This window comes from Etheostoma spectabile, chromosome 17 (assembly GCF_008692095.1).
Source record: "Etheostoma spectabile isolate EspeVRDwgs_2016 chromosome 17, UIUC_Espe_1.0, whole genome shotgun sequence".
In the NCBI taxonomy this organism is placed as follows: domain Eukaryota; kingdom Metazoa; phylum Chordata; class Actinopteri; order Perciformes; family Percidae; genus Etheostoma; species Etheostoma spectabile.
This window is the reverse complement of record NC_045749.1, coordinates 9,392,486-9,413,198: the sequence shown is the minus strand read 5'-3', so window position 1 is coordinate 9,413,198 and position 20,713 is coordinate 9,392,486. Positions and strand designations below refer to the sequence as shown.

At 39.7% G+C, this 20,713-nt stretch overlaps 2 protein-coding genes across 6 annotated transcripts; one reads left to right on the top strand and one right to left on the bottom strand.

Moving 5' to 3' along the window:
• Window positions 1-371: 371 nt before the first annotated feature.
• edrf1 (erythroid differentiation regulatory factor 1) lies at window positions 372-13,552 on the bottom strand. Its single transcript, XM_032541406.1, has 25 exons — window positions 13,066-13,552; window positions 12,736-12,944; window positions 11,748-11,814; window positions 11,529-11,654; window positions 9,786-9,910; window positions 9,507-9,660; window positions 9,149-9,250; window positions 8,917-9,038; window positions 7,929-8,040; window positions 7,585-7,732; window positions 6,886-6,997; window positions 6,392-6,503; window positions 5,783-6,055; window positions 5,590-5,661; window positions 5,346-5,493; window positions 4,740-4,925; window positions 4,125-4,325; window positions 3,678-3,896; window positions 3,220-3,446; window positions 2,924-3,082; window positions 2,482-2,631; window positions 1,891-2,044; window positions 1,670-1,785; window positions 1,392-1,564; window positions 372-1,303 (listed from the first exon to the last, which is right to left on the bottom strand). Exons 1-25 carry the CDS (start codon window positions 13,162-13,164, stop codon window positions 1,141-1,143), a joined length of 3,729 nt encoding a protein of 1,242 aa, XP_032397297.1. The 5' UTR covers window positions 13,165-13,552; the 3' UTR covers window positions 372-1,140.
• A 1,002-nt stretch (window positions 13,553-14,554) lies between these two features.
• Window positions 14,555-19,455, top strand: LOC116705318 (autophagy-related protein 16-1). 5 transcript variants are annotated; one of them, XM_032541402.1, is made up of 9 exons: window positions 14,555-14,806; window positions 14,892-14,955; window positions 15,071-15,155; window positions 15,283-15,356; window positions 15,998-16,249; window positions 16,347-18,229; window positions 18,329-18,469; window positions 18,675-18,749; window positions 18,828-19,455. In XM_032541402.1, exons 6-9 carry the CDS (start codon window positions 18,179-18,181, stop codon window positions 19,140-19,142), a joined length of 582 nt encoding a protein of 193 aa, XP_032397293.1. In that variant the 5' UTR covers window positions 14,555-14,806; window positions 14,892-14,955; window positions 15,071-15,155; window positions 15,283-15,356; window positions 15,998-16,249; window positions 16,347-18,178; the 3' UTR covers window positions 19,143-19,455. The 5 variants fall into 5 exon arrangements, with proteins under 5 accessions (XP_032397293.1, XP_032397291.1, XP_032397292.1 ...); XM_032541403.1 differs by lacking the exon at window positions 14,892-14,955 and having other exon boundaries at window positions 14,578-14,806; window positions 18,828-19,142; XM_032541400.1 differs by lacking the exons at window positions 18,329-18,469; window positions 18,675-18,749; window positions 18,828-19,455 and having other exon boundaries at window positions 16,347-16,468; window positions 17,201-18,069.
• Window positions 19,456-20,713: the final 1,258 nt, after the last annotated feature.

Here is a 20,713-nt window from a genome sequence, read left to right as displayed (position 1 = left end):
CTGACACAGTATTGAAAACATCATGTCCCCTCTTCAGTGGCCTGGGCTGAGCGGTGTAACCAGGACCATTGCCAGGTACCTTGTCGTCTGACCCACTTAAAATCTTTTATGAACCTGTCCATGAATGTCTTTTCAAGGTTTTGAGATCCTTTAGTAAATGTTTAAATGTCAGGATAAAAAACTCAAATAATAGTCCAGTATGTTAGATCATAATGTATATTTGTTATCCAAAGATATGATTAACTAAACTAAAAATTAATTAGATGTGTCCTATTGGCCCAAGAGCACATTCGCATTGTGTGATGCTTTAGAAGTATAATACAGTACAATATCATGAGTGGGATGGAGCATTTCCAGAAATACAGCACATGAAATTGAAAAACCTTTTTATTTTCATGTCACAGCAAACCAAGCTGATACAAACTCACATGTATACATACATCCAAGGACAGGCTAGCCTCTGAGTTTGCATTGAATGTTGCCAAACTATTGCACACTTTTGATCTTATTTTAACCTGTCAGCCATCAGTCACACTTCAATCTATTTTATTCACAGCATTATTGGTATTGTTGAATATCAAAAATACCAATTATATTCAGATTAATCATCACTTTTGTGAGCATGTGCTGAATAATTTCTCTCTTTTTAAAATCGCCTGTGTGTAGGAGTTAAACACAAATGTATCATTTTGAAATCTTTCTTATGCCGTAGGTTTTTGTTTGGAGAAAAATGAGGCGATCCAGGGGATGTTTGGTACATTCAACAACAAATCCTACACATAGGAGCTTCACATGTGACCCATTACTGCTTAAGAAATAAGATAAAATTTAAATAATATCTTCTGAATTTACAACTCTTTGTCACATAAATGTACAATTCAAAACCTGTGATGCAAATGTTAGAAAAAGATAAATTTGTTTTAAAAGGCGCAGGAGGTGAAATTAGCTTTGTAACTGTAATTCAGAGTAGGACGGTGTTGCCTGAGCATGTGCCTATTAATAATGGTGTCTATAAATCATCATTTTCTGTCACAGCATTTTTGAGAAGACAGTCGGGGAGTCTTCCAAGTCTTCCCCCGAGTGGGGCTTGGAGAAGACTTAAGGTCTTGAGTGTCTTACTTGCTATGGTTTATGTCATTATCATGAATGCGTATCCGTGTCGTCACTTCCTGTTTGCGGGGTCAGCTGCTGCAGAAGCTCTATATGGAGCTCGACACGGCTGTGAAGAGGTGCGTTTTTCTCAGCTCGCAGCAGCTTGGAGTACACATTCTTATAGGTCTTCAACAGCTCCTCATCCTTATTGCTGTAATAAACACAAACAGGTTTGTCAGGAGTGAAAATTGTGAAAGTTCAAAAGGAAATGAGATACCTAAAAGGTATTCCATGCTCACCTCGGTTTCCGTTTCATCGTCGTCATCAGTTTGATCAGCTGCAGCAGCAGGAAGGAGAAACTCGGCTCAAACACGGCAATTAATTTCATCACTTCCTGGAGGTTGAGTCCTGAGGTGGGACCAGCAGCAACATCAGGACACGCCGCTGATTCAGCAGGGTCTGGTTCACTCAACTACAGAACAAGAGGTGAAAGGAAAAGATGTCGTAGGTTACATCGTGTGATCCAGAAAGCGAAGACGCATGAGAAAGCATTCCTATCTGCTACTCTGAAATGTACCTCTGTCTGCTCCTCCAGCAGCTCTTTCTGAATCAGCTGGAAAGCATGGCGTGTTTCTGTTATGATCTCTACTGCTCCAGTCAGGCTCTTCAGCTTAGCCGCGTTGCTGCTCTGACCTGTAGAAACACGACACATAAAAACGTTACTCTTAACAGGCTATTGATTCAAATGCTAGGATGTTCTCTTGGCAAAACCAAACACTACTGACAGCAGTTGCTTACCTGCCATGGTAAACTCAGCAAAGGCCACCCTCTCCAGGAGCGTGCGGAGCAGCTCACACGGTGCATCTTTGAGGCTGAGAAACAAAGAGACAGCCTTGCTGTAGTGAAGCTCTGCCAAGCTGCGATGCTGCTTCCTCAAGTGTTCATCCCCCACCTGTCACCCAATTAGAGCCAGAAACACAGACATCCTTTAGTGTGTATTATACTGCTAGAAGTATGAAACACAAACATCCCATTACCAGTGATTTTATCCTAGTCTGTGTGTTGTTCTTTTTTCTCAGAAAGAAATAACCTTTTGTCTTTTGGCATTAACAAAAAGGGTGAGCTAAGACTATGAATTATTAGCACAAAACATATTGGAGGGTGATAGTAAAGGTGCATCTCTTATTTGTTTTTGTATTTATGTATATCACGACTTTGCTAGAGGTACCATTGTTCTGTGCATATGATTCTGTCATGTAATTTACTTTCTGTATTTTTTTATTTTTGGGCTGTTATAGTAACAGGTGTTAGGAGAGAAACTTAAAGGTATTAAGAAAAAAATAATTGTGTATTTTTTATATTATTGTTTAATTTTACATGGTTTCCCACCTGGTTGCGGACGCAGCTGTGGTACATAGAGGCCAGGCGGTGGTGGATGGTGGCAGCTCTGTACTGGTAGAGCGGCTGACGAGCCGACTCAGTCTGCAGGTCGCAGTACTTGAGGGACTTCATCATCGCCTCCGTCACCTCCCGCTCAATCTGGGAAAACACACACAGGGATGGATGATTTCAAGTTTGATCTCATGTCAAGGCATAACTGATGCAAAACAGCTAATAATGCACACATATATATATTCACCATGATTGCCTTTTGGCATCAATGATCTTGAAATTCTTTTCTTGACATTTGTAAAACGTGTTTTTTTTTTTAGGACATAAAGGTTGCCACAGAGGTTGCAGATAGACATATGCAGTTCAGCAAGATAATCAGAATGTGTGTATGTTTCTTCTAAAATACACTTAATTTAGAATATTTGCAAAACAAACCCACCTGCTCCTGGGCCTTCCTGGACAGCGGGGCGTAGTCTTGCAGAAGTGTAGCCAGGGTAAAATAGGTAGTGGACAGCTCCCAGATTACACTGTCCCACACTGCTGAATGGTTGTCTCGGCTTCCCAGTGACTTCATAGCCCGCAAGTAGTAATCTATGGCCTAGGGTAAAAAATGTATTATGAAGAGCATGCTAGTGAAGGGTTAATATGTAGGGACATATATAAAAAAGACAGATATTGTTGCTTCAGTGTGAATGCTCAATGCAGAGCTGAAAGACAAAGGGTTTGACGTTGCACCTTGTTGTAGTAAAGGGCCTCCTCAGGTGAGAACTCCCCTCTGCTCAGGTCGGAGGACAGGGCACAGTGGGCCTGAGCACAGATTCTCATCAGCCTGCCGGTATTACACAGCAGCAAGGCTGTGTTGGTGCTGTCCTCAATGGCCCCAAAGTTCTTCATGCCTTTCTCAAAGAAGGCAAAACTCTTTTTCCACATCTCCTGCTCTACTACTGACACCGACTTCTTCACTAGAAGGCGGGGGGGGGTCGTCAGTTAAATACAGCAACACGGACAATGGAGCAACACATTTTTATTCTTATTGGCTAATCCAGGTGCAAATACATTGTTTTCTGGACATTATAATTTCCAGTGCAAAGTACCTTAATTTCAACTGACTCATGCAAGTTCAAAAGAATAACTGTTATTGTAATATTTATGTCCACTTAGTATATTGGTTGCATCTATTTTATCCAACATACCTTCTTTCTCAGTCTGCATGGCTGCCGCCTGGTTCATATAGTAGACTCCCATTTCGTTGTGGATGTTTCCCAGCCTTTTGAGCACCTGAGCCAGCTGATCTGAGGCGTGATCTTTTAAGGCCTCAGAGACGAGCAGTTCATACGCTGCCTCATAGCACTTACTGCTAACAAACAGCTGGTACTCCGGGTCCATGGCCAGGTCCGCTGCCATGTTGAAGGCTAGGGGGTAGAGAGCAGAAGCATTGACAAATGTAATGAACAATAACTTAATAGAACAACGAGACAATAAATTATAGGACGTGTGGGTAAAACAAGCTCAGAAATGTTATTGTGAAGGATGTTTGTGGTACTGATACGGACAAGAGGGCGGTGTACACCAGGATCTAGTGTTTGCAAACACACTATGTGCTGTAATGATTGTATGATTGTCTGTCTTTAGTGACCGACCCTGGCAGCTGCTCTCTCTGTGCAGGCTGTGCAGGATCTCCTGGTCCTCTTTGGTCTGGTAGCTGTATTCCTCCAGGTAAGCTGCTCTGTTGTTGGCATTCTGTGCCAACATTAGCTGAATGTCCCCACACAGAGACAGGCACTGGCTGTGAAACTGCAGCACCTGCGGGTGCAGTGTACCGCTCACTGAACAATAGGCATCTGAAGGAAACGATAGAGGACGAAGGGGAAAGAGATGTAAATGTTAAGTTATTATATTGACGCATAAAATATATAGAGCCGTTTGTAATCGGAATCAGGATTTTTTTTAAAAAGGGATTATATGAGGAGTCAAAAGTGAATGTTTAATGGAAGTTTTAAAACAGACTCAATCAGATGTAAGGAAGTTTTTTCCATTATAGTACTCAATTATTTAACTTAACTTTAACTGAATAAATACATAAATATGTAAATAAGCCACAATTTACACAACACAAAATGTAGTCTGATAAAAATTACAAAACTACAAATCTTCAGCAACGTATGAACAAAAAACATGATAATACTGAAAATCCATAACTATCATAACAACATTTCCAATTGTTTCTGGTGTATTACAGAGTTAAATAAACTTACCGTAGCACTGCAGCGATAGCTTGATGTAGCGCAGGGCTCGGCCGTACTTCAGCAAGTTAGTAGAAGCATCAGACAGGACGTAGTAGGCCTTGGAGGCTTTGAGGAAGAGCTGCAGCTTCATGCGGTGCTGCCAAGAGCCAGGGATCATCCCTGAGCGTGTCGGGTGGTCTGCCTGCAACAGCCTCGCTGGTGACACACACACATATGTTGGAAGACCAGTAGAAAGACAGAATGCAGGGTTGAGAGAGCGTGGGCGTGCTGGTCTTACAGGGAGGTGTGTTCAGGTGAATTCTTGGCGTAATGCCATCTTGCGGCGGCAGGTAGTGATCGCGCCATTGACAAACAAAAACCTGGTCTAAAGTCAGTAACGCAGCATTTCATTGTTATTTTAACAGCGCATTAGTAAAATGCACCTAGGCTTGTTACACCGTCAAACTAGCAAAGTGAATTTGGACACGCCCTAAACGCACCTGCGCAATGCGCTTAGATTGTTAAAATAAGACCCTGTATGTACTTGGTAATGACCCACTGTGTATGCCATATGCTTACCAACTTCCTGTTTTATTATGTGGTATCTAATATTTAAAATAAGGACTGTAGACTGACCTCTTTCAAGAAGAAGAGAGATGCCTTGCTCAGCAGCACAGGCTCCAATTGCACTTCTGTCCTCATATTTAAGAGGAATGGGTGTGTTAGGGTCTGCAGCTGGGAGATCACTCTCCCTCTTGATAGTGCCATCCACTGCCTTCAGCCCCTGTGTAGTGTATTACAGCAATTATTAACACAGTAGAGGACATCATATTATTAGCATTGTATGCACACTAAACATAAATATCACGCAGAGACTCACCTTTAGCACGTAGCTCAGGACATGTCTGCATCTCTCCTCCTTGTCTTGAGAAACAGGGAAAGCACTGCTTGGCTGCAGGAATCACAAAAGGTAAGAGTATGCCTTGGTGTTTACAGACAACATATTTATCTCTATATTCCACACTGTTCCCTTAGGTCTGTGTAGAGAGAAAAGACTTTAGAGAGGCACTCACTCTGATCTGGTGAGTGGATTTGTATTTCTCAGGGACCGACAGCTCCCAAACAGAGCGGATCACAGCCACAGCTTTACTATCATCATGTGGGCTGCAGCAAGAGCTGTAGGAGCCGTTCTCGTCACTGTCTTCCGTCAGCTCCTCCTCCTCCCTGTCCTCGTCGCTGTAGCTGTCCTCTGAGCCGCCACCCCGAAGGGACTCCCCTCCATCTTCTCCTGGGGGCTCGTCAAGCTGAAACAGCTCTGACAGCATGTAGTGGGCGGAGGCGATGATCTGAACAGGATGGATGAGATCAGGACTGGAGTCAGGTTCTATCAAATCTATGGAATTCTCAGATGTGGTTTCGCTTTTGAATTTTTACGGTTTAAATATGTAATGTATTCAAACTACTGCTCTAATCTAATGAGGACACGTGATGACTAGGACTCTCCGTGTGAGTTTTCTACCCATCTAACATTTAACCTGGCAGCTCATTCTTTAATTAAATACAGAGACTGGGTTTGAAACCGGTACAGGACTTTTGCTGCACATCATCTCCTCCACCGGGTCTGTCCTACTTCTATCAAACTCTGAAATAAGAGTGGAATTTCTTTTTAGATTCAAGCTTACCTGGGGGTGCCTTTCCTGATCCAGAAGTCTGACGCAGTTTAACAGCAGAGTTCTGATTGTGCCGTAGTGCTTTCTGTTTTGCCTTGCTTTCAGCATCAAGTTGCTGGCAACTCTGCACCACAAAACAAAAAATAGACAGAACTCATTACAGTTTGCAAACTTGCATTAATTGTGTCTGTTTTAAGGCATAACTGACCTGCAAAAACATATTTTATATAAACAAGGCTGAGTGTAATTTAATCTCTTACTATTTAAATTATTAGAAATGTTAACTTATCTGACTACAATATATAGATTTGGTCTGCTTAACCTTATATTGTAAGCTAATGCAAATACATATAAGTAAAATATTGAATAAACTTGCCATGACATGTCAAAAGCTATTTTTGAATAGGAAGTCTTTTCAGCCCCCCTGGAATCTGATCCTTCAAACTTATTGACTTTCTCAGTTTTGCACAAATTGTGATGCACAAAGTCGCTATCCTGGGACATACCTGTATAGTAACACAGCCACGGGAAGAGTGAAGGGATTCTGACATTTCTCTTCTTCCGCCTCCTCACACAGAGTAGTAAGATCATAAAGCTTCACAATGTCACTCCCACTCGCTGTAGATTCAAGAAATAACATTAAAAAACACAAGATAGACAAGGGCATAGCACGCACAGAACAGTACAGACTTAATACATGGACTTAAGGTGCTCATTTTATAGTTCATTATTGTATTTAGAGGATATATCATAATAATTTATCATAGTTTAATTTTCAAAAGACACCTTATTTTTGTTGTACTTCCCATTTCTGCAGTTCCTCTTTTCACTGTGTGTTGAGCTCTCTGTTTTAGTTACAGAGTGAGGCATCACAATTCTGTTCAATATTTGTTTGAATCGCACATGCGCAGTAGCTAGGTAAGGACTGCTAGCTAATCAAAAGCAGAGTATGAAGGTGCGCCACGCTAGCAACTAATAGCGTGAGTCATGGAAGTAAAGGCTGAACTACAATAGAGCTGTTTGGAGCAGTTTGTGAACAGTATTTTCTGTTGAAGATGGTAAGTCCCTTTGGGGTGGACTTTGGGCTTTTTCACTTTGGAATCCTATTACATGCACAAAATAATATATAACACAACAAAGGAAAGGAAAAACGCCAAAAAGCATAATATGAACACTTTAATATTTCCTCTTCACTTATATCCCACCTTTGAAAAGCCAGTAGGTGTGCCCTTCTTTGGTGCAGTTGGACTTGAGAAAGGAGAGGATATTTTGGGCGATGTCTTTCACCACCCTCGTGGAGAAAGTCGAGTTCTCCAAATGAGGGATTTCCTCTGTCTTTATCATCTCATATTTCTGCAAAACCATACAGGCAAAAACAATGTTGACAATTATCACCACTTTTTCAAAAAGTTGAAAATCAGTGATGTTAAAAACAATGTTACTGCCATTAAAAGACTAACATAGAAAATAGAACTCACGTTCTTCAGTGAACATCAACTATGGCAATGATCAAACAGATAATAATAATAATAATAATAATAATACAAACCTGAACGATGCCATTGACGTGAAAGCACATGACAAGCTCTGGGACATTACACATCAGATTGTCGAGCCAGTAGTCAATACCTGTCAGAATGTTGATTGGTTTATTGTTGTCCCTGAAAACACAGTAAAACAGTTAAAGGTTAGATGTTACATTAAAGCTTGGTGCACACCAGAGGATTTTTAAAAATTTAACTGATTTTAAAAAAATGTGGGAGACCACAGACCTAACGACAGAGTAATATAATTTTTTAATTATTTAATCGTTCTGATAAACTAAAAGAATTTTGTGTGACATCCTGTTTTCTTCTTAAACCGCCCAACAAGGCACAAGTAGAATTTATATTTCACAACTACTGTTTTCGTTCGGATCATTTATAGATTTCGATGTTTTCTACCGCACTTGAAGGCAGCTCTCAATTTCTTTTGAGAGTCCCCCCTGCGGCAGACCCCCGCCGCAGCCTAAACACACCTACCCCCAATGAAAATGAATAGAAAGACCTGTGTTTGTGCCGGACTGTCGGCCGGCCGACGTAGGTAGTGTGAACGCAGCCTATGTCTGTAAACCCCTCACACTACAAAATCATTTGGGCAGATAATCGATTCAGCTTAGCCTCAACTCTGGAACGCCCCTGCAAATGTCAAACGGGGCAAATCTGAACCAAAGCCGGCCTAATTATCCTCTAGTGCACACAAGGTACAGGCAAGAATAATGTAGTGGAACCAACGTGCAGTTCTGATGAGGTTGCAGCATCCAAAATTACATTAGTGGTTTAACCTTCTGAGGTCAGATAAACTAATTTAAAAACTGTGCCACTATCTGTATGGGTTCATTTGCATTATTTTGCTGACACAGACATCTAACAGAAGGCCATAACAGAAGGTAACCGAAGTACAATACAATTAAAATTACATGATTACATTAGCATTTTCCCTTTGAATGAGTTTTCATTTTAGATCCTTAATGACAGCATAAGTTTTAAAATTCCAACCTGAGTCTTAGACTGACGGCAGGATAGCGACCACCTCCGAAAATAGGCATGTTGGACCCAACCAACATGTGGATGTCCTCAAATGTCCACATAATGTTTCGCACAAAGTCGTTTCTTAAACCCTGTCAAACAAGTAACATCAAAGTGTATGCAGACATTAGACGCAAGCTACCAACTGTAGTAATATACTGTACACCTGTACTGTACAAGGAAGGGTAAGAGGTTGTATTACCTGACTGTTCTCCCCTTCGTTAAAGAGCATAGGGAGGTTTTGCTCTTTGTGTACAGATGTCACCTGGCCCAGAGCAAACATGCTGTCCATAGAAACACTTTCCTGCACATTTAAGAGAAGCTATATTGTCAGTGCAAGCAGTGCCAACCAAAAGCCTCACGCACATAAGCTCAGCAGTCACCCAAGAGCCAATCTGACTGAAAAACCCTTATTTATACAATTATTCTTGTTAAATAATGAAAGTTTTGAGTGGCTATGGCACAAAACATTGATTTCTAATCAAGAAGAAATTCACATAAGTTCAAAATAACACTTCCCCATTGGAGATAACAAAAAATGTCCAGCTAAGACGCTGTACCTGCTTGGGAGCATCTGATTCTTCTGTATCAGACGCTGTGCTGGTGAACGCAGTGGGCCATGAAGAACTGAACTCCTCTGCTTCATTCTCCTCCTCCACCTCACTTTCATTCGGGTTGTTTGGTACAGGCTCTGCAGCCCCATCACCATTTATACTGGAGGAAAAAACAGCAGTTGTTATCAAATTAGATGGGAAAAGATGCATCTTAAAATGAAGTGCAACCTTACTCCCATTATAAACCCCTTTTTCCCCATAATTCAAGTAACGCCAAGCACTCACCTGTAGTAGAGAAACTTCGACAAGATTGCTTTCTGATACCAGTGCTCTTTACTCTTCTTTTTCCTCTGCCACTTCTGATCTATTAGCCGCTGATAAAACTCTTTTAGCCAGGTCCAATCTCCTGTCTACAACACACACATAGCAGGAAGAATAAAATCACTTAAACCAAAAACGTAAAGGTCCCATGTAGCCTGCACGATTAATTGTTATAAAATCAAAATCTCGATTCACTATTTATTTTTAAAATGAATTCAATAAAAAAAAAATAATAATAATTTCACGAGCCGAATGCATCACAAACGCTACTACTTTCTTCTGTGAGTTTTAAACAGACTGTATAAAATAAGTTTTAAAGTGCTCCAAGCGCTGCAATGCTCTCCCTTCTCTTCATTGAGGCCTCTATGTTTACAGGCTTGTGGTGATGTGCAATGTGCTATAGATGCCAAGGTGTCTGTTGGCTATTTAGGTTTTTCTCCTGGACCATATCAAACACATCTTGTGTTGACTGTTTACATTTCTGTGCTCATCATCATCATCATATGTACATTGTTTGTACTGGTGTTATTCTTGAATAAAAAAAACTAAAAAACTACAACTAAGCATTTTCAAAAAATATAAACTAAACTAGCAAACCCACTTTAAAAACAAATTAAAACTAAACTGAATTTCCATCTTCATCCGCTTATCCGGTATCGGGTCGCGGGGGCAGCAGCTCCAGTAGGGGACCCAAAACTTCCCTTTCCCGAGCCACACAACTAGCTCGACTGGGGATCCCGAGGCGTCCCAGGCCAGGTTGGAGATATAATCTCTCCACCTAGTCCTGGGTCTTCCCCGAGGTCTCCTCCCAGTTGGACGTGCCTGGAACACCTCCCTAGGAGGGGCCAGAGGGATCCTTACCAGATGCCAGACCACCTCAAGGCTCCTTTCAACGCGAAGGAGCAGCGGCTCTACTCCGAGCTCCTTCGGATGACTGAGCTTCTCACCCATCTAAGGGAGACGCCAGCCACCTCCTGAGGAAACCCATTTCGGCGCTTGTACCCTGATCTCGTTCTTCGGTCGACCAGCCTTCATGACCATAGTGAGGGTAGGAACGAAAATTGCCCGGTAGATCGAGAGCTTTGCCTTCTGGCTCAGCTCTCTTTTCGTCACAACGGTGCGATAAACAGAATGTAATACCGCACCGGCTGCTCCGATTCTCGACCAATCTCACGCTCCATAGTCCCCTCACCTGCGAACAAGACCCCAGGTACTTAAACTCTTCACTTGGGTAAGGACTCCATCCCTACCCGGAGAGAGCACTCCATCGGTTTCCTGCTGAGAACCATGGCCTCAGATTTAGACTGAATTTGAAAACAACAAATAAAAATAAAAACTAATGCAAAATGCAAACTATAATAACCTTAGTTTAGTACTGCCAATTTGTTTTGTTGTGTCATGGTAAAAAAAATCGTGTCAGAGAATCATGGTATCAATTCTAAGCAAAAAAAACGTGATTCGTATTTTTACCCAAATCGTGCAGGCCTAGTTTTGCTAGCCTTCTTTTTGGATGCTTTTCTATAAGTCTTAGTGGTCCTGTAATACTGTATCTGAAGTCTTTTTCCAGAAATTCAGCCTTGGTGCAGAATTACAGCCACTAGAGCCACTCCCACAATGAGCTTTCCTTAGGATGTGCCCTTTCTGTATATGTAGCTATTGAGCAATTATTCCAGACTTGAAAAAGTCTGGAATAAGTCCCTGCTGTACCTGAGAGGATCGCATGAAGAGCTCCTGAATGTCCAGCTCATCCAAAAGCAACGTTCTCCCAACACGGTGAACGGCCATACTGACGTGGGACTTGCTGTAGGGAATTTTCAAAAGCTTCTTGATGTTCTAAATGTGGCAGAAAACAAAGTTAACATCAGCTGTATTTGCATGTTTCAGAAACTAAGAAAGATGTATTAGCTTTGCAACAGCTTCACAGACCTCAGAGTCTGATACCACGTCGACATCATCCCCGATGCAATCAAGGAATTCATAAGCCATCCCAAAACTACAAAAGATGAAAAGAAACTCAATCACTACAGAGTGTCTGTGAATTGCAATATAGAATAGGGTCAGACTATCAATCAATTACATAACAATGTACGAGGTACAACTCCAGTAAAATGTTACTCTATAACTTGTACATGATTCATCCTATACTAATTAATGACTTAGACATTTTGCTGATGTAAACATCATTTACCCACTGACAAACCCAGACAAGAAGTTATCCACTGGTTCTTGTTGGTGGTGTCTACACTGTATTATATATACTTCTGTCTTAAATATATTTTTTTGTAAAATCAATGACAAAAGAGCAGAATTCATTACAGAAGTCTATTATGTACTGTGCCTAAGATGGATAAACCAGTGAGTACTAATCAGTCTTTATGAGCAACAACGGAGGCCATCTGCCCAGCAGGTTTCCGCAGTTAAGCAGAGCAGAGAGTATGATCCTTTTTAACCTCTAGTACAAACTAAAGAGTTGTATCTTCTGTCTCAGCAAAACATACTCACAAGATCTTAAACTGTCATCACACACTGTCAGATAAGTGTGTTTCAAATCATTTTAAACATTACTCAACGCATGATCATTTAGAGTCACATCTTAAAATACTTACCTAAAAAGTCTTTATAATATTTAGTTTATCATTCCTGATAAATAAGAAATGGGGTGGACAAATAGCTCTCAGTATAATGCAACACCATTCAACAGCACCACAATCTCTAAAACTGCAATGTGGGTAAATTAAAGCACATCTGAAACAATTTAAAAAAAAACTGAACATAATAATAGTCATCCTATTTAATGCAGGGCTGTTGTATTAGACGCACTTACTAAGCAAAAACTACATTTTTCTACAGAGACCAGCACAGTTGCATAATAGAACAATACACATGAGTAAAAGTGTTTCACATAATGTTATACCTAGAAAAAGGCTTGCTCTTGCTGCTGGAGCCTAATACCGTGGTGCCAGCGCTGCCCAGCTGAGGGTTTTCTCTGAGCCAGTTGGCAGGAGGCAGCTTCAGGTCTGTCTGCTCCTGCAGCAGGGCATAGCTGGTAGGAGGCGGGGCGGCACAGTACTTCACAACGGCACGGCTCTTTATTTCACTGTTGCCTGCGCATACTGCAGAGTCCTTCAGAATAACAAAGTAAAACATCACATTTTACGTAGTTACTATGAACAGGACACACTGATTGGTGTTGGGAGTTGGCTTCAGATTCTTCTACATAAACCTTTCTAGTCTGGATACTTACATGTTTGCTGCTCTCTCCTGTGCAGGTAGGGCCACTGAGTTCTTCCTTTGCATTATCCAGGGGGGTCCCAGGCTCTCTTTCCCCAGCTGATGCGTTCATACTGGACACACGACAGTTCAACCCAGCCAACACTGCCAACTTTTTTTTTTTTTTAACAATTAGACAACCTATCCATGGCTTGGAGAACACATCTAAGCATTTGCGATATAACGAGCGAAATACGTCACTTATTTCAATAAAGTTGTCTCTAGTTTGCTAGCTTGAGAGGCTAACCAGCGAAAGAATACCGCTGACTCATTAAGTTGTACCAAATAGACGTAGTAACACAACAAGGTTGTTAAATTAAATTCACATGAGAGGCTGTTATTGCTTTGTTAAGCTTAGTAATGTTTAGCCCTTACTTAACTACGCAAAAAAGCCTGCAGCTAATTCTCTTTCCATCAGCAGCCAGTCAGTCTGTTGTTGTCAGAGCAGCGCACGTTCATGCAAGCAGTAACAACTTCCGGTTTTACGGTAAGACAAACTCCAAAAATCTATCTTTTTCTTACTTTGACAATCGGAATATCTCCAAATTAAAAAAAAAAACATTTACAGTTGGTGACATATAATATTATCTAATATCATGGAACATATTTCAGTTACCGTGCTTAATTAAGAAAAATGAATGAACCGGAAGTACTTCCAGAGCCCTTTTCTAGAAGAGTTGAGCATGTTCTACATATCTGGTATCTTTCCTCTATCATCTATTTCTTTAACTGTCTATGTATCTATCCCATTCAGAAATGTACTAACTTGTCTTAACTGTCATGCTGTGTTGGGGTTAATGTTAAATTGTGTGTATGTTACGTTTTATATTATAGCCAAATGGTATAAAACAAGACTGTGCTATTTCTACTCTGTTGCTCTGGGGCTTATTATTTTACAGAGTTTTATTATTTGGAAAAGTATATAAATTAAATCAAATTATTTAGTAGTGCCTACCTACAGATTTATTTAATTGAATTGAATTTGATTGAATGCCCTTTGTCTGAAGTATGAAAAAATACTCTTTAACATAGTTTTACTAACATTTTTTTTTCTGGTTAAATAGCAGCATAAAGTAAGAATAAAAAGTAAAAATAGTCAATAGGTGGCAGAGTGTTCTTCGTTATAAAGTTTTGTTTGTTCTTTGTATACATACAAATCATACAGAGTATTAAGATTTAATGAAATACTTACAAAGTCAGTAGTGGATTTCAAACAAATGTAGTGGAGTAAAGTAGAAAATATTTCCCTCTGAAAGTTAGAAAGCAGTAAAGTTTAAGTTGAAAGTTGTATTTAATGGACATGTTATATCAAAGTGCAGCTTAACATTGTTCTTAATTACTGTATTTGAGTAATGTAGGCCCTTTGAGGCTACTTTCCACATACAATCTATTTTATTATACTATATTAGGCCCATATGATAAATAACATGGCAAGGGGCAGCTCACGTCAGAAATCCAAATCCAGAGGAATGTGAATCAGCTGACAGGGAGGAGCTGTGAAACGTTGCTTCAGGCAGTCATTCCTGTGCTGACGGCTACGTTTTAACAATAATTTCGTCTTCGACCAAAATCAAGTGGTAGCGGAAGGACATTCTGGGGGCAGTGTGCGAAATTAGTTTTTGTTACAATGGGAAGCTGGAAGAATCACGCGCGAGCTCGACTACAACACAGAGACCAGACTGAGAAACTCCCATTCGTTGGCGTCTTCACAAGCTGTAAGATTAATATTTTTTCTATAACAGCCTTTTGTAGTGACGTAGTTCTCACTGTCTTAGCCTGAGGACATTTGTTTTCTTTTAGTGTCTCAGCTGGAGGAACGTTTTGAAATTCGCAAACAGATTTTGGATGATGTTCAGTCTAAGAGGTCAGAAATGTGGAATTTCACTAGTCTTTCCGATATATATATATATATATATATATATATATATCTGGATGTCCAATTTTTTTTATTAAATATGTACACTGCTTTTTATTTTCAGTTTAGAACTAGGTGGACGTGAAGTTGGGAAAAACACCAGACTCCTTCAACTCCAACTGAGAGAGAGTGAACACCTGGAAGAAAAGGTGGGTTAAATAAGGACAAATAGTTGTTAAAGGCGTAACACAGACATGCAGCTGATGATCAGAAAATAAATACTATCTAGGTGTAAAAGTATTACATAATTTCATCATTTGCTTTTTGTCTCCCCAGCTGTCCCAGACTGTCTCCGACCTTACTACCGTTCTGTATCTGAAAGATTCTGAACTGCAATACTGGCAGTCACGGTAATTTCAAGTTTTAACTACAGCCATAATGGTCTACTCCCTGCGTCTTAACAAAACTGAGAGCCTATAATCCGAAGAGACAAATGAACACTGTGCTAGGACTATGGTTGTTGGGTCACATTAAGGCACTGTATGAAAGTTGTTGGGAATTTATTATTTAGCAGCTCTTTTCTCAAAACACCTTTTGTGCTATTTTCTTTCCATTATAGTGCCTTGAGAAATTATAGGGAGAGTACTACAGTTTTCTATAAGATTCAGCCTCCCTTTCCAAACCAATAATTTTCATTCAGTCCCTTACATTACATCCACCTACAGTATTAGACATTGTGGGACAAGTTAAAGAAATGCTGAATTCCCAGTATATTTTGAAAACCTTCCCATAATCACTATGTATTTTAAAAAGTAAATAAAAATTACTTCGGACCTATTGAAGCAACAACAGGACGTAATAAAGTGACACACTCATGGTGCAACATATGACACCTTGATAAAGAAGCAAAAATCCAGTTTATGCCACATGTCGTTCTTCACTAGCAGATAAACTTGTGACCTTCAATCCAACATCTAAATGTTTGAAGTTATAGTACCACAAGGTGATCAAAAGTACAGTAAATCACTCTGGCATTACTTGGCTCTTTCAGTGTGTCCCACTTCCATCAAGAGGCACTTACTTTGGCTAAAGGGAGTAACACCCTGAAGGCAACCCTTTCAGAATTAGAGTTCATCATAGAGTGTCAATCCAAAGAGTTGGCAGCCCTTCGTACAGAGCAGAAAGGACTAAATGAGGCGTTGGCCCAGGCCTGGAGAGAGAAAGAAGAACTTGTGCAACGGTGGATGGAGGAGAAGAGGGGGGATGCAGACAGGTTGAATAAGTACAACGACACACAGGAAAGGTAAGAGGGTGTGATCTCTGAATTCACTCCCTCTAACTGATAACATAACCACAGTTTTGGAAATTTTAAGTTGTCGCTAATTACTGCTTTTCACCAGGTGGCAACGTTTGGCCAAACAGCTGAAGAAGCACCTTGATAAGGAGATGAGAAAAGAGTATGTTCCCATAGTGACAAGCTCTCGGAGTAGTGGAACAGAAACGCCTACATCAGTAATTATGAGTAAGCATCAATGTTCTCTTTAAAATATTAATGCATAATGTAGTGGGTGCAAACAAATGGCTGCCTCTTCATTTAAAACCATTAGTTCACCTCAGTGCTGCACACACACACACAAACCTTCGTAGGCACCAAGAGCCTTCATCAAGAGCATCCTCATGACCTTTTTAATTAAGGGGGTCTAATTGATGAGGTGTTTGTTGTGATAAACAAAGCAATGATAACTGGCCATTTAGCCTTCATCAAATAACTCATTAAATACCATTAAGTGCCTCATATCCACACAGTAAACTCACATTCAAGTACCTTCACGATAAGTTTATCGTGACGGTTATAGTGGTACTGGACCTGGGCACAGACAATAAAACTGTGTCAGTTCAAGAGGCGGCCATTTTCATGCATCTTGTGTCCTTCAACCTGATTGTCAGGTACAGGCCTGTAGCTACCTTTGATGTCAGGACACATTGATGTTGTCATGTCTTTGGTATTTTTCTTTGACAGTTACCAACCTTGAGAGGAGGGTACTGTTAGTTCTACAATTAAAAACTTAGACATGGTTGTTTTATTACATGCGGATTCCAGTATGTTTAGACTTGATATACATACATTTTTACTCTTTTTAGGCCAATACAAAATACAATATCAATGTGGGTGCCTACACAACTTAAGAATATGAACATGTTTGGAAACTGAATGGTAACTCAAAACATTATTTTTTTGCTCATTTTGTCTTTGGGATTAATAATACAACAGATATGCACCAGGGACAATCAGACCACAACTATGTATCAGCGTTGACACAAGTCTAATTTCCCATGGGATCCTGAAGACGACAGATCTCAGCATGAGGGTTAGGTAATTTCCCCATTTCTCCATTCTATATTTTCCGATAGTTGGAAAAAAAATTGGTCATGCGTATACTTAAATGTATGTGACGCCAGAACGATGACCAAGGAGTGACTGTGTGTTTGTTAAATTTACCTACTTTAGAATTTAAAAAAATCCTTCTTGTTGCACCATTTGAGGTGATAAACCATTGAAAAAAAATTCAGCTTGTCTAGTTCACATGATTTAAGTCACAGGAGCTGGGGTTGTACAGTCAGGGTTTGGTATTTAGTGACTATGTGCCTATTTTAACTTTTAACTATTTTTGTTTGCAAGGAAAATCATGTGAATAATGTTTTACTTGCTAGGTCAAAAAGTGTATTTGAAAATAATGGATTAACTGAATAATTAACATTTCTTACTAAAATGAAGAAAAAAAACTATCCCAGATGATTCTTTGTCATTGTGCATTCCTAAATCCGGTGTAAAATAAAGCCTCATATGTATAAATGTTATTTTTGTTTTTGTTATCCAGCAGAGAAACCTTTCCTTTGACCTTAGTTGCTGACTTGTAGAGCTCCTCAACAAAGACTCTCTACTTTCTCCACATTTTAAAAAAGACAGGATAATTCTACATAGTACATTTAATGACTTAATTGGCTATAAATCAATATTTCACAATACATGCTTTTTTGTATTTTTTTGGGATTTCAGTTCCAACACACATCTCCATGGCAAATAGAGATCACATTTCAGGTTGTTTGTGTATGAAGCAGCATGTTTCCATAGCCACCAGTGTGTTTGCATTAGTTGTTAAGTTGAACATTGTATGTGTGTGAGAGAGGTGTATTGGTGAAACTAATCAGTAGAGTCTCAAACTGTGTTAAAATGGTAAAAGGTGGAAAGCGATATTCTTCAATGAGCAGTGATGGCCAATGGGTAAGAAATTCTTAATTTCATCACATATAATAAGGTCATTACCAATCAAAACATTCAAACATGGCTCTGTAATTAGCCTTCCTTTCATTTTATTCTCAGTTTGCTCATCCAGGTTCACCAGAAAATGAAATGAGGAGTCGTGAGGGTTGTACAAGCACTGGGATCATGCTGACTCAGGTTAAATCATCGTTGCCTCAGGCTTTAAACTCGGAGCGCTATTCTAAATGGAAAACTCAGCAGGTGTGTATGCACAGTAGATAATAAAGTGTTTGGCATAACTGTTCTGTTTTTTTCACAGTAGCCTACAGTCATGGTAAAGGGCTTTAAAAGCATTGCATTGCACTGCCTAGCAAAGCACTTTCATTCATCCCAATTTCACTGTATTCAGTTGTATTAGACTTTATCTGTCCTCCCAATATGAGTGTCCTCATGAGTTTCTTTACAGAAATCCAGAGAATATCCATTCTCAGACCACGATAACAAGTATGCCTTAAAAGACAACATATCTGTCTTCACTCATGTGAGTATAACAAAATATTCAGGCCATTATGAAATGTAAGAAAGGAAACCATATATTTTTTATGCTGTTAAACTTCAGGGTGTAGGACGCAGAAAGTGTCTTGATGATCACAGACAGCACAACTCCCATTTCGGCCTGTGCCAAGATGGAGCTTACAGCAGCCTTGAAGAGACCGGAGGGAACATCACGGTCCAACAGACTGACTTGACGGTGAAGCAGTCTGTTAATGTTCCAACCAGCACCAGGCGGTTTCCCCGCAACCACAAGCAGAAGTCGGCAGAGGCAGCTTTGGCGCAGGCAGGGGAGCAATTCATGTGGTTCGGTCGACACGACTCCGATCTCTCAGAGACCCTGCTGGCAGCAACTAACTGCTTAGCGCAATCCAAGCCCTAAGATACATACATACGCACGTACATACTGTACATATATTGAAGAGACAGCAAAGAGGGGGCCAAGTGAACCTTCTAGGTGGGGTCCAGCTGTCAAATCAAGAAATGGAATTACAGTATAAACACCAGATCTTTTTTGTTTCAAGAGGTTTTGTTCCACCCAACAACTCCAAGTAGACTGGAAAATAAATAGTAAATCATTTTGATGTACTAACAATATTATTGCATCTTATCATATTCCTGACTATATTGAAGTACACTTGACAATGCTATTTTGAGACATCAAGTTGTATTTGATTGTATTAAAATGTTTTTTATACACATAATCTATACATACTTGAAATATATATAAAATCAGTTTACTCAAATAACTCTCTCAGGTATGTTATCATACTTGAAGGGGCAATTCAGTAATTTTTCCATGACATATTTGTTAAATTGGAGGACAAACAGATTAAAAACCAAGCAGCAGAGGCCAAGATATCTCGACTTTCTGTCACTAGTGTGGATTGCGCTAAAAAAATATTGGATCTTACATTTCTCACAATGCAAGTTAATAGTATCTTTTGTTAGAACTTCCCTGTCTGGTGACTCCATTTACCAAATTAATAACACAGCCTTCTTTTAAAAAAATTGAACCCTCAAACTAAATCTGAGATGACCCCAACGACTTAGCCTGGGTCATATTCCCCATATTTGAAAACTCCCTTCAGAGTCAGACCATCATTAATACAAAATAGGTAACTTTAATACAGTTAATCATTACTTAAAGAGCGATCCGTCAGTTAAGCACTGCACTTTATAAAATAATTAGAGTCATGATAAACAATTTAAAAAATCTGAATCGATGCAGCAAAACCAGAGATATCATCTTTTTTTATTCCACACATTTTTCTTCTTTATCAAAAAATGGTGCCAACATTACCCACAATGCAGCTTGACGTCAACTCAGTCAGAGTTATGGGTGTGCTAGTATGTGCTAGTATATACTATATATAGGTTGCTTAACCCCACTCCCCCCTAACTTATTTAACCCCACACCCCCAGATTTCTTTCAGTTTCATGTTTAGTTCACACTTATCACGTGTGCATATAGAAACACACTTAGAACATAAAGTATTAAATTAATAGTCATTAATTTACATGGTTCAGCTACATGGAAGTTTTCTTGAGTAAGAAAATAGAAGCAAGATTTCATTTATATCAGGAGCCAGTGTAGAGCCATGTGAAGACTGTTGGTAGTTCAGAGTTTTGCCAGCAGAGGGCGCCATGTCTACATGAGTAATCAGCTTGATGATCCACTGAGTTGTTGAACAGACAGTTGTGTGATTAATAATAATAAAATATAAAAACTTGTGATGTAATAACCAAAAAACCCTGTGCAATCTAGATGCTCTGGACACAATGGGGTGGGGAAATAATTACAAAAATAATCCATCTGTTTTTATTCTATGCATATCAACATTAAGACCAAATCAATAATGCTTGATTTGAGTTGTATAATGCATGAGTTTATTTCACCCCTGGGGATAAAAAGGGTGTGTGTGTGTGTGTGTGTGTGTGTGTGTGTGTGTG